A 16,379-nucleotide genomic window follows, 5' to 3' on the forward strand; every position below is an offset into this window, starting at 1 on the left:
TTTGTTTGAAATCTTTACAAAGTTATTAAAAAGTATTCACAGCCTTTGCTCAATACTATGTTGAAGCACCTTTGGCACCAATTACAGCCTCAAGTCTTTAAGTATGATTCTACAAACTTGGCACACCTATTTTTGGGCAGTTTCTCCCATTCTACTTTGCAGGACCTCTCAAGCTCCATCAGGTTGGATGGGGAGCGTCAGTGCACAGCCATTTTCAGATCTCTCCAGAGATATTCAATCGGGTTCAAGTCTGGGCTCTGGCTGGGCCACTCAAGGACATTCACAGAGTTATCCCATAGCCACTCCTTTGTTATCTTGGCTGTGTGCTTGGGGTCGTAGTCTTCGTCCCAGTCTGAGGTCCAGAGCGCTCTGGAGCAGGTTTTCATCAAGGATTGCATTCATCTTTCCCTCGATCCTGACTAGTCTCCCAGTTCCTGCTGTTGAAAAATATCCCCACAGCATGATGCTGCCACCACCATGCTTCACTGTAGGGATGGTATTGGCCAGGTGATGAGCAGTGCCTGGTTTCCTCCCGACATGACGCTTGCCATTCAGGCCAAAGAGTTCAATCTTTGTTTCATCAGACCAGCGAATTTTGTTTCTCGTTGTCTGAGAGTCCTTCAGGTGCCTTTTGGCAAACTCCAGGTGGGCTGTCATGTGCCTTTTACGGAGGAGTGCCTTCCGTCTGGCCACTCTACCATAAATTGATTGGTGGAGTGCTTCAGAGATGGTTGTTCTTCTGGAAGGTTCTCCTCTCTCCACAGAGAAACCCTGGAGCTCTGTCAGAGCGACCATGGGGTTCTTGGTCACCTCCCTGACTAAGGCCCTTCTCCCCTGATCGCTCAGTTTGGCTGGAGTCCTGGTGGTTCCAAACTTCCATTTATGGATGATGGAGGCCACTGTGCTCATTGGGACCTTCAACGCTGCAGAACTTTTTCTGTACCCTTCCCCAGATCTGTGCCTCGATACAATCCTGTCTCGAAGATCTACAGACAATTCCTTGGACTTCATGACTTGGTTTGTGCTCTGACATGTAATGTTAACTGTGGGACCTTATATAGACAGGTGTGTGTGTGCCTTTCCAAATCATATCCAATCAACTGAATTTACCACAGGAGGACTCTAATCAAGTTGTAGAAACATCTCAAGGATGATCAGTGGAAACGGGATGCACATGAGCTCAATTTTGAATTTCATGGCAAAAGCTGTGAATACTTACGTATGTACTTGTGATTTTTTTTTTTTCGGTTTTTATTTGTAATACATTTTCAAAGATTTCAAACAAACTTCTTTCACGTTGTCTTTATGGGGTATTGAATTTTGAGGAAAATAATTCATTTAATCAATATTGGAATAAGGCTGTAACATAACAAAATGTGGAGAGCTGTGAATACTTTCCGGATGCAATGTATTTCCCCCCTTTCAATTGTTTTCTTCAATTAAAAGTTAGATTTTTGTGAATTTGAATTTGAATGAAAGATCAAAAGGATGAACAATGCAGATTTTTTTTTCATAGTCTCCTTTGCTAATATTTACCAAGGATACCAATGTATTTGGCCACCACCTGAAATACACGAATCAACCATAATGAAATATATAAAACATTAAACCAAATGAACAAATAATGACATGATGGGGACAGGAACAATATTAAACAATACACACGAGCAGTGTGTTTTATGATAATTGTATTAGTTGGACACTACACCAAGTTTATCAGCCCTTGGGTTGATGGACTTATTGAAAGATTCAATCAGACTCTTAAGAACATGCTGAAGAAGTTTGTTTCAGACACAGGCCGAGACTAGGATAAATGGCTGCCATTCCTCCTGATTGCTTACGGGAGGTACCCCAGGCTTCGACGGGATTCTCGCCGTTTGAGCTGCTACATGTCCACCAGGTTAGATGACCCCTAGATGTCCTGAGGAGAGAGCTGGGAGGCTACATAAAAGCCGAACAAAAAGAGCGTACCTATGTGATCAAGATGAGGGAGAAACTGCAACAGACCACTACACTAGCAGGAGAGAATCTACTACAGTCCCAAGCACAACAGAAGAAGTGGTGTGATAAAGTAGCTAGAGCACAAAGCTTTAAGCCCATTGAAGAGGTCCTGTTACTACTGCCAACATCAGAGAATAAACTGTTAGCAAAGTGGCAAGGCCCATACCAAGTTTAATGAAAAGTAGGTCCAGTGACTTACGAGATCACAATTCCCTCTTGAAGCCTACCTCTACAGACATTCCATGTTAACATGCTGAAGAAATGGCATTCACTTGTACCTTCAGTGGAACCAGACAAGGACACCGATGTTGCCATCCTGGTGAGAGCCATGGAGGGAGAAGTAGAGGAGCAGTACTTACCCATGTGTCTTAGTGACAGTAAACTGAGTTTAGAGCACCAGGTTGAGGAGCAGAGAGAGCAGCTACTACAATGCTTACCTGATCAGCTCTTCATTGATGCACCTGCAAGAACAGAACTGGTCAACCACTTCATTGTCCTCAAAGACTCAGTACCCATCCGCCAGCCAGTGTATTGAGTGCCAGAGAGACTACTACCTGTCATGAAAGAGGAATTAGAAACCACGCAACAGCTGGGAGTGATTGAGCCGTCCACGAGTGAGTGGAGCAGCCCCATAGTGCTGGTACCGGAAAAGAATGGTACCCTAAGGTTCTACTTGGACTTCCGTAAGTTGAACAGCATCAAATTTGATCCTTATCCTATACCACGAGTGGATGTACTGGAAGGGCGAAGTACCTCAGCATGCTGGATCTCTGTAAGGGATACTGGCAGATGCCACTGAAACCAGAATGCAAGGAGTATACTGCCTTCAAAACCTCTTTTGGCCATTTCCAGTTCCATATCTGTTTGGGAGTCATGGGGCCCCTGCAACATTTCAGAGGATGATGGATCAGATCGTGATACGGAGCAGTGCGCTGCAGCTTACCTGGACGACATCGTTATCTTCAGCCAGAGCTGGCAAGAGTACCTTCAGCATCTTAAGGAGGTGTTGACTCCTATTAAAACTGCAAGACTGACCATCAGGCCTGACAAGTGTGCCAGAAGTCAGAAACCCAATATCTTGGATTTGTGTTGGGTCACTGTGTGATCTGACTGCAGGTTGGTAAGGTGGAGGCCATCAAGAGCACCGAGCAACCTGTTCCTAAAAAGTGGGTCAGATATTTCCTGGGACTCGTTGGCTGGTATCTTCAGTTTATTTCCAATTTCTCAGCCTGGGCAGTAGCTCTAACAAATTTGACTAAAAAAAGCCAGCCTAGCAAGGTAAACTTGACAGAGGTTTGTGAAAAAGCCTTTCAAGACTTAAAGAATAATTTATGTCAGGAGCCAGTTCTCCAGAGTCCTGACTTAAACTATTTACAGTATAGATTGTTGCTAAACAGCAGGGCATTGGTGCAGTACTGCTACAAGAGGAACAAGGACAGCTTAAGCCAGTTGTATATATCAGTAGGAAGCTCCTTCCCTGAGAGATCAACTATTCTATCATAGAGGAGGAGTGCCTGGCTGTTAAGTAGGCCTTGGACTCTTTAAGGTACTTTTTACTTGGGCGGATATTCCGCTTAGAAACTGACCACTGAGCACTGGCCTGATTAGGCTAGATGAGAGACACTAATGCTCTGATTAACAGGTGGTTTCTGGCCATACAGCTGTTTGACTTTGAGATACTGTACATGTCAGGGTCGCAAAATTGCACTGTGGACTTTCTCTTGAGGGGGACCACAGGTGGTGTCTGGAGAGGGAGGGGGAAATGTCACAGTGAGACCCTGTGACTAGAGACGTTTATTATGAAAGGACTCTTATTATGACACCAGACTGCGAGCATACATCAACATACATACATGCACTTCCTGTTGTAACGGCAATCATACATCTTCTGTTTTGCGCAAAATAACACCAGTTAATGCAGATATGTTCGTACTACTGCTCGTGTGTATTGTTTAATATTGTTCCTGTCCCCATCATGTCAGTATTTGTTAAATGGTTTAATGATTTCTATATTTTGTTATGGTTGATTCATGTATTTTGTTGTGTATTATGTTAAGGAAATTAACAAGGCAAGTATTCAAGTTAAATGTTTATTTCCATATATCCACTTGCATATATAAACAGTTATACTTGCGTACTGGAACATCTCCATTCCAAACAGTCAAAACCTGATCGCAGTGAATGCCACCAATTTATGTTCTCATTCCCGCTGATAGAAGGCACAGTTCATTGTCTAATATATGAGGGGGAGATCGGTGTACTCTGTATTTCTTGTGTTAAACTTTGTTAAGGATTAATAATTAATGTATTATTTTTATTTAAAATATGTATGTTGTATTATGAACAATTTACCTTTTTGTTACTGTCATATTGCATTTATTTGTCTTTATTTTCTTTATTAGATTTCATTTCTAAAATGGTTTAGTCCAAGTAGGAGGGGCTTGGCCTTTTTAAGGGAGCTCCTCAGAGCTGTTGGTTGCTCATTGAGTTAGTTGGAGTGTGATACTTGTGTTTTGGGTAATTTGTCTGGCATGGCCAAAACAACATGATTGTAAATATTGTACATTATTTTGTACAGTTTAGTTTTGCAAACATTTTTCTTTTCTTTTTTGGGATTTTTGTGTGTATATATATATATATATTTTCTTGGATTATTTGTCTCTCAATGTAAATATCTTTGCACATCACTGGGACACCACCATTTTTACACTCTTGTGGAATAAACACTCTGGAATTATATACCATCATCCCGTCACTTCATTTTTATGCCTCTATTTTTACATTTATAAAACCACCATTGACAGGTGTGGCACAAAATTCCTGGACTGTTGTTCACTAATCAATCTCCAACACCACAAGAAAAGAAATTACGTTTTACACAAGTTTTGACTTTGAATATGATGATGAGATGAAGATGGGGCGGCTGTGGCTCAGGTGGTAGAGCGGGTTGGCCACCAATCGATTCTCTGCCCACATGACTACACATGCCGAAGTGTCCTTGGGCAAGACACTGAACCCCAAGTTGCTCCCAATGGCAGGCTAGTGCCTTACATGGCAGCTCTGCTGTCATTGGTGTGTTAATGTGTGCGAGAATGGGTGAATGAGTCACAGTGTAAAGCTCTTTGAATACCGTTAATGTTAAAAATGCGCTATATAAGTGAAGACCATTTACCATGAAGAACACATACTGTGAAATAACTGTTTGTTAAGTGCACTCAAAAAACAAACAAACTGCATAGTCTGATTAAAAAACAAATGAGTCTTATAATGAATCAAAATGGTGACTGAAAAGACTCATCATTTTGACAGTCTTTGTCATGTCAGAAACAAGAACCATTCATACTAATCAGCCATTTCACTAATTGTTCATTTGACAACGTGCATGTAGAGATACATATTTGCATTTAATAAAAATAACTTTAAGCATTAAAATATATTTCCAAAATAGTATATAAATATACTATATCGTACACCTAAAAAAAAAAAAGATCTGTATTTGCATGTGTGGGTTAAAAATATATATACTAGTTTTTGTGTGAGTCATTCTTCCTCTCTTTCTTTCCCTCTAATTTTCTGACCACTGGCTTAAATGCTACATTAGTCTCAGTAGGTTTTAATTGGCCTCATTAAGTTGTTGAATGGATTAATTAAGTGGTGTGTCTCTCTCTGTGCTCAGCCTCTCTGTTTCCCATCGAGATCTCCACTGTGAGGAGAGACCACGAGTTTTTGGATCAGGACTCACTCAAGGCACTATGCAGGTGAGAAAACATTGCTTATTCACTGGAGTATTAATTAAAGCTTTTTCACATATTCCATACTATACAACATGGTTTTCTTGTCTGAGGACATGAGTTTCATTCTCACTGTACCCACTGCATTTATCATGGTACAATTTTATAATTTACAGTAATTGCCTGAATAGGTTACGATCAGTGGTTTATAAAATACATTTAATGTTTGAATCGTGTGTCGTGGACGGGCATATCTAATTTTATTTTGTCTCTCAATACTCATCAGTATTCACCATGTAGACAGGTCGTTTGTGTTAGCAGGCTTCATTGTTTTGCGTTTCCTTTTTATTCTGAATATCTTTGTTCAGAATTTGTGTTTTTTTCTGTTCACTCTTCCATGTGGCATAAGTGATTAAGTGACCGGTCATACCTGCACAAGTCATGGAGTGAATAGCCTTTTCTAAAAGATAGCAAATAAACAGAAAATTACATTTCCCAGGGTGCAACTGTTGCACTGGTCTTAGGGCAATAGAATCAGAGAAAGATGGAGAGAGAGATAGAGAGGGAATATGCCATCTGTCCCAGCGTGGCTAGTTATACACCGTATATACCGCTTGGCTGGTAGGTACTTATAGAGAACAAACATCAGGCCAGCCCTATATATTAAGAAAATTGAAACTCACACAAAGATGAGACTGAAATATTGGAACTCTAAATCATTTGCATGGAAATATGTACATAGATATTTACATTTAAAGCTGTGTTGAAAATGAAGCTGGTTTCTGTGTAGTTCTGTCTTGTATATCACCCAGAGATTATTGGTTAAGGAAACAATTTTGAAAAGTGTTGTTGTTTTTGCTCTTCTTTAGGTTTTTAGGCACATAAATTACACACTTCATCTTTTAAATTATATATGCAGTATATTTAGCCTTTTCTTGGCTAAGCTGTTGACTTTTACTACAACTGCAGAATTACTACTCAAATTCTTTGAATACATTCTGACCCTCTTCCGTTAGTGAGCTGATGAGCTCATCTGTTCATCTTTCAGCTGCAGCAGGTTACTAGTGCACTTAAATATCCCTGTCTCTCTCACTCTCACTCACTCACTCACTCACACACTCTCTCTCTCTCTCTCTCTTTCTCTCTGTGAAGTGGCTCCGTGCAGAGTCTGCCTCCCTGCCTGAGCAAATACGTCAGTCTGTGGTCATGATGGCAAGTAGCTTTTAGATGAAATTGACTACCAAATATACATCTGCAAAAATGCTTTCATGATGTCAGTCAGCTGTTTATTGGAATCCAGTAAGAGCTTCATTCATCCTGTACATCAAGTGTTTTCTAGAACGCTAGCTAAAAAAAAAATTATATTACTGTGGCAGTTGACCATACTCACTTGTATAACTGTAAAACATATTTAGATTAAAGCTGTTGCTTATCAGTCGCGGCTATATTCAGACTGTGTGCTCCTGCAGGAGTGTTACAAACCCATGTTTTGTCCATTCTTTCTACCCATTAATTTCCTGTTCCCTTACTACTGTCTCTGTTAAAAATGAGATGAAAAGCCATCTTTTCCATAATAGTGACCATAAACAAACTGCAAATGAAGAATCACAATCCCATATAAATTGGTTGAGATTTCCTATTTCAGCTATATAAAACCCATGTTTTTCTTTTACTTTTATTTAGATCACTGGACTTCTTGTGAAATCCAGCAAAAGAAAAACAAGGTTTTTTTTTTGGTCACCGTTCTGAAGAAATTTCAGAATTGATGTTCCCCCAAGGATTGACCATCACATTGACAAATTTGCTGTCTAAGGATTTTTACAATGAAAAAGTTTAGTGTTGAATGTGTGTGTGGTTGTATGTGTTTCTTTTGAGGATCTGGCTAGCCTATTGTTGGTGCTTTTTATCCTTAATGCCTTTGTACTGGTTATTATTCATCAAGAGTAATTATTTTAATATATTGATGTGCTGAAACATACCCACAAACACACATCCTTTTTATCTGTGTCTCAAATGCCACATCAAACACACCCCCTTTTGTGTATGTGTGTATTTTTTTATTTTGTAGGATTAGTTTTAGTCTGTCGTGCAGAAAAATCTTTATGCTCACTAGAAATCCTATGGCCACTGGTGCCAAATGATGTATGTGCCTGTAAAAGGAACAATGGAAAGGAGGCTTCGAGAACTGGCTTGACAATATAAATAATAGTTTAATAAAGAAATAAACCAAAAGACACAAACACACACACATAGGACGGACAGCTGCCCGTAAACATTCTCTCTATCGCACCACTATCCACAGTTGGCCTTTATCCCTCTTGGAGGCTTAATTTTCCTGATAAGGGACTGGGTGTGTAAAATCATGACCCGGCCCCGCCATCCGCCCTGTCACATTCCTCCCTCGTTCTCTCAGGCCAGGGAGCCCCAGGCGGTTGGGAGTGAACCCCTCCCAGCTCACGTGTTTTTGCGTGAGCATTTTGAACGGGAGTTTGTGCATGGCCCGGTTGAAAACTCGCAAGTCCAAGATCGGTCGTAAGCCGCCACCTTTCTTGGGTACGATGAAGTAAGGGCTGTCGAAACCCTTCTTCATCTCGGTTGGAGGGACAGGCTCTATGGCATCTTTGAGCTTCCCGGCGGGGCGGAACAGGTAGTTCGCAGTGGGGCAGAGCAGGGGCAAACTGCACTGCCGTGCAGAGAATGGAGAAAGCCGCTGAAGTGTGCCGTAAATCCAACAGCAGACAAGCATCAGAAGAAACAGGAACAGGTGCGTGACTCGCAGCTGACTGCAACACGACCATCGCTCCAAAGAAAATTTCTGAATGAACTTGACGTTTTTGCCAGCTTTTATACCCGTATTTCCGGGGCGGAGTATGCAAATACTGTCTGCCTAATTCCCATTGGCCTTTTTTCAAAGATCAGAGGCATATTCGGTGCTCCCCTAGTGAACGACGTTGACGTCGTATCGTCTTCGACACAACGCCGAGAGAGTGACAGACGGGGAAAGGCACTTTTGAAACAGAAAGACAAAAAGAAAAGGTTTGAGTGGGCAAAGAAACACAGACATTGGACAACAGATAATTGGACAAGAGTGTTATGGATCTTAATCCCATTGAGATTTGTGGGACCAGCTAAACTCTAAGGTGAGTGAGAAGTGCCTGACAAGACCGGAAGTGACACTACAGGAAGTGTGGGGTGAAATGTCACATGAGTATCTGGACAAACTGACAGTTAGAATGCCATGGATATGCAAAGATGTCTTTGCTGCATGTGGAGGATTTTTTATGAGAATTCTTTGAAGTAGTTTAAGAAGTTCTGAACATTTGTTTCAAATTGTTATATTTGTTTAATTTTCATGTTATTAATGTCCTGGCTATACATTGTTATCAGGTGAATGCCACTTTGGTGAATAAAAGTACCAATTTCTTTCCATAAGTGCAAAATCTGAACATTATTCCGAACTTTTGTCTGCCAGTCTGTCACCATGACAAACTCGTGTGTGTGTGTGTGTGTGTGTGTGTAAGCATTCTTGGAAATAAATCTCATTCTGATTAGTGTATTTGAAGTTTGCTATAACAGGAAATCTATATCTTTGTATATTACACAAGAATTAATGCTATATTTACACAAATAAATACTATGTCATGTTGATTTTATGTGCAACAATGGAGAATTATCAGTATCCTATATGCTTATACATATTTTACATGCTATTTTTACTCAAGGTGTCACTGATGTTTCAGTGATTGACTTGATTTACATTTGACATTCCTATATGATAAAGAAACAACATGGAAGTAAACTATAGCAAGAGGAACAAATGAACAGTATGATTTGTCTGTTGTCATTTTGTTGTATCTTACTATTGCATTTATGTAAATTGTGCATTTAGACTCCATACATTCCTGAGAAAATACTTGTATGTAGCTTATGTTTATCTTCTATTTTGTGTGTAATTCGGTATGTTTTTGACAGCCAGTTGTGTCTCATAAAATTTCAGTGTGAAAGTAAGGAATCCTGTTCTAGATTTGTCCTGATTTGTTGTATTGTCTCTTTGCTATATGAAAAATAATACATCAAAATATATGTAGGGATCCAAGCACCAAAGGTTCTGGAACCCTATTGTATTTGTTCCGATTTTCTTCTTATTATTATTATTAGGGGTCCAAGAAGTTGAAGGAACCATATTGTATCAAGCCCAAAGGGCTAAAACCCTATTGATTTTGCTCAGATTTGCTTTTATTAGGGGTTCAAGACATAGGGAGGATGATGCCACAAAATGTCTGCCGAGTTCACTATATGAACATATGTGAGATTCTGAGTTGGGCACTCTGCTTCATTATACATAGTTTTTGCTTCTTCCCCGAATACAATTGAATATGTTAATATTGCAATTGTAGATTGTGTGTATCACCCACACGCCATTCGGCTTCTAATGAAACTAATGAATTCACAAACTCATGCACTTAGGCATAGTAATGGAAGATATTATTTATATAATGTCTAGAAACAGCATGAAAGATGAACTCAGCTAAAAATAATAATGAGACAGTAGTTCGGGAGACTGAGTGATGTTTTTATTTTCTAATTATTAGCTTGTTGGCATAAGTGCGTACACCTGATGCCTGGTCAGACAAGTTTCAAGCAGGTGATACTTATACTAGCAGAGTAAACAGATGGACCAGTGCATATGAGATGCTTGATAGATCTTTTTCAAATAATAATCCCACTATCTGTGCCGCTTTTCCATTACCTGTGGTGAAGATAAGAGAAACTGACATCTGCACTCACACAGAAGCAGATATTTCATGGATCAGCAACCTCTAGTTACAGTTTAAATACATTCTGAGGAAACATGCTAAATGTCATTAATTTTTGATGAAATGGGGGCTAACCGAAAATTGTAATTGATCAGTGGGCAGCTGTGGCTCAGTTGGTAGAGCCACTAATCGCAGGGTTGGTGGTTCAAATCCTGGCCCACACGACTCCACATGCCGAAGTGTCCTTGGGCAAGACACTGAACCTGAAGTTGCTCCCAATGGCAGGGTGTAGCACCTTACATGGCAGCTCTGCCGCCATTGGTGTATGAATGTGTGTGTGAATGGGTGAATGAGTCACAGTGTAAAGCGCTTTGAAATACCATTAAGGTTAAAAAGGCGCTATATAAGTGCAGACCATTTACCATCAGGCATTTCAACTGACAGAGGATGGCTGTAATACTAGAATAAGAAGTCATTTTAGATTGCTGAATAACTTGTATGTATTACATAAATGCATATATATTTATTTGAAGAACTATGAGTTTATAATTAGTTTCCAAAGAAATCTGCAAAATGTTTGTAGATAATCAAATGTTTCCTTAAATTTGATATATCCTAAAAATATTGAAAACATATTTGTCAAGTTTCCAGACATGATTAAATATATTGTTGTCTAATTATAACGAAGAGACAATATTATTTGTTCGTTTAATAAAATATATAAAATAAAATTTTTCTATAGACACTTATTTAGTGTTTTGATAGGAATAATAAACACTAAGTACAAGCATATAAGTGTTCATTAAAAGTGCAAATTCTCATGTAAACTCACCAGCCCATAAGCAGTGGCAGTCATTTTCTTTATCACTGCTGCACTGACCTCTGAGTAGTAGGCTAATCCTAGTTTACTGTACTCTCTCTACCACGTCGTCTGCAGTTTTATTACTTTTTGGTCTGTGTACAATTTTTGTAGTACTACTGTATAAGTACAAATGTTATTATATGAGTAAAATAAAATGCAGGCCCAGATAGCACTCTGCAACAATCAACATTTCATAATGTTCTCCTTAATCTGATGTATCTTGCCTTTTTTGTTTTAAAATATTTTCCAACATTTTGCAATATTGTGATTGTGATAACACCTTTAAGGGAGGTATATGCAGTGATTATATCAATATGTAAATTGCTTTCCATATAGCAATGCTTATGATGCTAGATTCTTGCTGATTTTTGCTGAATTCTTGCTGATTCTTAAATTCAATTAATGGTGTAATTGATTATGTACAGGATTATCTGTTAATTTTATTAAATGTAACTAATTTCATGTCTCTTGGACTATCAGTTTGCTATTTTATGCACAACAGTAAGCCGTTTCATATGTTTTACCAATGTACAAAAACACAAAAGCTGTGTATCCAGCTGAGCTGATAATATATTTGTTAAAGTGTTTACATGTTTGTAGTTTCAGTTCTATAAAAACATTGCACATTAGAGTTTAAACACAACACTTGATGTTGGAGAGCGAGAGCATTCTGCCCTGCTCTGTTTGAATTTCTACTGCAATCTGTCACACACAGCATTAAAGAGCATGAACAAAACATTTATTGCTGTAGCTGGTGCTTTTTGGTGCTTCAAATCTGCATTGGTTTATTGTCATTGTGCAGAGTACAGGTACAGAGCCAATGAAATGCAGTTGTTTTCGCATATCCCAACTATGCTGGGGTCAGAGCGCAGAGTCAGCCATGAAACAGCGCCCCTGGAGCAGATAGGGTAAAGGGCCTTGCTCAAGGGCCCAACAGTGTTATCTTGAACCCCCGACATTTCGGTCAGTAACCCAGAGCCTTAACCGCTGAGCCACCCTCACATAAGTGAGTATTAAGTGTTAGCAGATAATGATGCTGGTTTCTAAAATCAAATTTGACTTGGTTATTGGCATGCTTCTATGACATCATCATGGCAATATCGTATCGCATTTTTCCTCAATATTGTGCAGCCCTAGAACTAAGGCTGTTTGACATACGATTTTTCATCATACAATAAATACAATGTCTTATCACCTGTACTTGTCTTCTTTTTTAAAAATGTTTTTTGTTTTTATATTATTTTATATTATTTTTTATATCTGGCTTGTTAGGACCAAGTGTTCGCAATCTGCAAGACTGCTGGCGCACACTAAATAACCTTTGGTTTGGTGCTTCATTATGGGCAGACTCATTCCTGGCCCCAATGAGGGCTCGTTGCAGAACAATGTTTGACCACAGATTTTCATTTAAAAAATAAGGTGCGCTGTGGTGTTTTTGGAAGGCAGCAGTTTCTTTACCCCAAATGCATGCATCTCTATCATACAAAGTGTAACAGTTTTCAGATAAATTATTTCTGACTTTAAAAAAACAAATATTCAAGGCCTGCTTTTCAATACATATTTCAGCATTTTGAACACATTATGGGTTATGTATAGTATGGATCTAGGTTTTCAAATGGATGAATATTTCAGTGGGGCTTAAATGGCTTAAATTGTTCTGCCTATATGGACGAGCCACTCTTGTGTATACAGCAATGAAATCAGAGAGCCTCTCCTCGATTCACATTCATTATGCATAAATCATGAGGAGTGAAAGACGCACTTGCACACACCGGAGAATCATTCATGCTACTTACGTACATGCATGAGAGCTTGAATAAAAATAAAACAGACATTGAGTGGACTAATTCAATGAGAGATCAGAATGCTCATGAAGGCATCTCTCTCTCTCGGTTTTATGAGGCCACTCACATCTTTAAACAGGCCGATGATCAGATACTGAACTGGTGATTAATGCCTCTCTACCTCCTAACAAAAGTACTGTCATGTTAGAGCTGATCAGAGGCGGTGGCAGCCGATTTTGCCGGGGCTTCAGCCCCGAATGTTTTGAGTGTAGCCCCGAATGTATTTTGAAAAGTTGACTGACAAATATGAAACCGGACAATAGCCTATGTAAACCTCCGAAATCATAAGTTGCCTTATTTCATTGTGCTTTGGCTTTGCACATACTGCATACAGCCTGTAAAAATAGACATAGGCATAATCTAGCCTATAGAATAAGTTCCTTTGCTGTCGGTAGCCTATGGGCGACTCCGTTTCTTCCTCTCTGTTGAATATGCAGCAGGTAGGGGAGGAGCTGACATCAACTTACTTTACTTAGTGGCGAGTTAACAGCAGTTAGCAGGAAAGACAGCAAAAATGAAGCAAATGAGGCTTCTAAAATTTCCGAAAGAAGTCAGTGGGTAAGAATTCGCATTTGTTTTTGTCCTTAAAGTCTAAAGATCATCATCTGGCTGGCTTTCACCCACAGTAGGCTAAACCTCAAGACATCTGCTACTGACTGACTTCAATGCTGGAAACGCCTCTGGAGCTGATCAAGCACAGATGGAGAGAGAAGTGGAGTCAAGTTCAAACCATTCTTGAAACATGGGCTGATAGATCCATCATTCTGTCAATTGTGACATAAGTGCAATTCAGCTGGGAGTTTCACCTGATCTAGATCAACAAGAAACACACACACACCCACATAGACGCACACCCACTCACTGAACGTGCTAAACTTTAAGACGGATAAATTGTCACTAGGAAATAACAAAAAATATTGTTCCAAGCCTTGACAACTGTTATTAACAATCGCTGTTCTTATTTGTGCTCCATTTCTATTGGGACTTTGATAAAGGACACAATATTTGCATTGGGATTTTGGTAGGTGGGGGAACTCTAAGATCTTGTGGTGATCACTGTATTCTTGTGACCTCGCCAGGTTGGACCCTACAACTTCTCAGTTCATAGAATATTTACTGTTCATTTAACCACTACGCCACAACACCCCATTAACCAACAGCTGCATTTCTTTGCCTGCATTTACTGCTGTGTGCAGTATTGTTTTGCATGTATTTTACATTTGTTGTCAAAGTTAATTTAACATGGTGTTCTCTGTCTGTTTCTGTGTGTTTAGGAGGTTAACAACCCTGAACAAATGTGCTGCGATGAGTTTAGAGATTCATTTCCAGTGTAAACAGGTAAACACACAAACATTCTGTCCACTTCTATTTTAACGTGTGATATATTGCTCTGCTGCCAGCTGCTGTTTTCTGTATTTCATTATTTCTGACTGTCGCTGGATAGAAGCCCTCAAAATTAAGAAGATAATTAAGACACTTTGAAATATGGCCTTATGTGGATGCTATTTTTAGCATTATATTATTCTGCACCTCTTGGTTTAGATGCTGTTTCCTTGACCTGTCTTATATACATCAAAGGCAATACCTTAATTACCTCATGAATAGAAAAAATGTAGCATTATCGAAGTGTGTGTGTTTGTGATTTGCTGTCATCAGGGTGAGGACTCTGAGGAGGATGACGCATGTGCTCTTAGCTCCCGTTGGGCGTTTCAGCGTGAGAGTAAAACCTGGTCCCGTCTCCGCACACTCTCACCCACCCCTGTCACACCTGGGAACAGGGCTTCAACCTTAAGAAATTCAGGGAGTAGTGATAGTGTTCTGAGTAACATCAGTCTCCTAGAAGTCACCTCGCTGACCTCTGACATCAGCGCTAGCAGCTTGAGCTTGGAAACAAATTCTCCAGAGGTTGCGACATATTGTAATGTCGCAGTGGGTGAGGGCTCATCATCAATTTGTGTCTCAACTAGCCAAGATGAGAATGATGAATCCTCGTCTTCATCACAGTCTGTAAGAGATAAGGCAAAGTGGCCTTCTAGATCGTTCTTATGGAGGAGAGAGTCAATAAAGAAGAGGGATCATGAGAAAGAGACTCCAACAAGCAATTCAACGGTTACTCAACACCATCCACCCTCAGATCTGCAGTGCACATCGGATGCAAGTTTGCCTGGACAAACCTCAAGCAAGTGCATAATCGGCAAATATAAGGCGTGGAAGTCACATACAATATGCCGCAGTAATGTGAGCCAGAAAGCTTCTCTGCACAAGCCTCACATAGAATGCCTTTACCTGGAGGACTACCAGTTAACTTGGGAGAAGCAAGAGTTAACAAGTCACATCAGCCATCTAAGGAAAGATGATCATGTGGTTCTCCCCTTTGATCACAAGCCTGGAACTTTCCCCAAATCTTTGTCAGTTGAGAGTCTCTGTCCAGTCTCTGTTTATCAAAATCCAGACCATAATGACTGGTCTGGAGATGGAGACTTTTCATTGGATGGAAGCATCAGTCGCAGTGGCTCACAAGACTTTCTCAGGTCTGGTTTTGGACAGAGGAGGAATTCAATCAGCTCAATTGAAAGCATTTACGACAACATTCCAGATGCGCCGGGAAGTCCACGTGACAAATTTGACCCTTCAAAAGAGAAAACCTTTCAGCATCTTGACGACATTTTAAAGCATGTACATGGGCTACAGCACAGTATTGACGAATGGTCACGCTCTCTCGACCTTCAGAAACCTGACCGATCAAATGTAGGCACTGAGTCCACGGAAGACATAACATTACCTAGCAGCCTGAACTTCGATGAGCGATCCATGTCGGATGTTGGGACAACAGCAAGTGATTATGACAGCGCAGGAAACTCTTTGAATGAGGGAGAAGGGGGAATGAGAGAAAGGAGGGACTCTGGGGTGGGTGCATCTCTTACAAGACCCAGCAGGTGAGTTAAAGTGAGAGTGTGAGTGTCTTTGTGTTTGGGCATGTTTATGTGGTTTACGAGGACAATTTTTTTAGGTTATAAACTGGTAATTACAAGGGTATTATGCTATAAATGTGCTTTATGAGGACATTTCTAGTGTCCCCATAATTGAAATAGCTTAAAAAACGTATTAAACTATGTTTAAAGGAAAATGTAAAAATGCAGAAAGTTTTTTGTGAGGGTTAGGTTTAGGGGTTGTGTTAGGTTTA

At 39.8% G+C, this 16,379-nt stretch overlaps 1 protein-coding gene across 2 annotated transcripts in view; it reads left to right on the top strand.

The window, feature by feature from the left end:
• The window catches only part of LOC127640443 (stAR-related lipid transfer protein 13-like), an 84,282-nt gene that overhangs the window by 53,206 nt on the left and 14,697 nt on the right, over positions 1 to 16,379 (top strand). For both annotated transcript variants that reach the window (XM_052123028.1, XM_052123036.1), the window contains exons 3-5: positions 5,678 to 5,759; positions 14,470 to 14,533; positions 14,852 to 16,131. In XM_052123028.1, the coding sequence (XP_051978988.1) occupies positions 5,678 to 5,759; positions 14,470 to 14,533; positions 14,852 to 16,131 (1,426 nt within the window). The remainder of the gene's footprint in view (positions 1 to 5,677; positions 5,760 to 14,469; positions 14,534 to 14,851; positions 16,132 to 16,379) is intronic.

The sequence above is a fragment of the Xyrauchen texanus genome, chromosome 4, assembly GCF_025860055.1.
Source record: "Xyrauchen texanus isolate HMW12.3.18 chromosome 4, RBS_HiC_50CHRs, whole genome shotgun sequence".
In the NCBI taxonomy this organism is placed as follows: Eukaryota; Metazoa; Chordata; class Actinopteri; order Cypriniformes; family Catostomidae; genus Xyrauchen; species Xyrauchen texanus.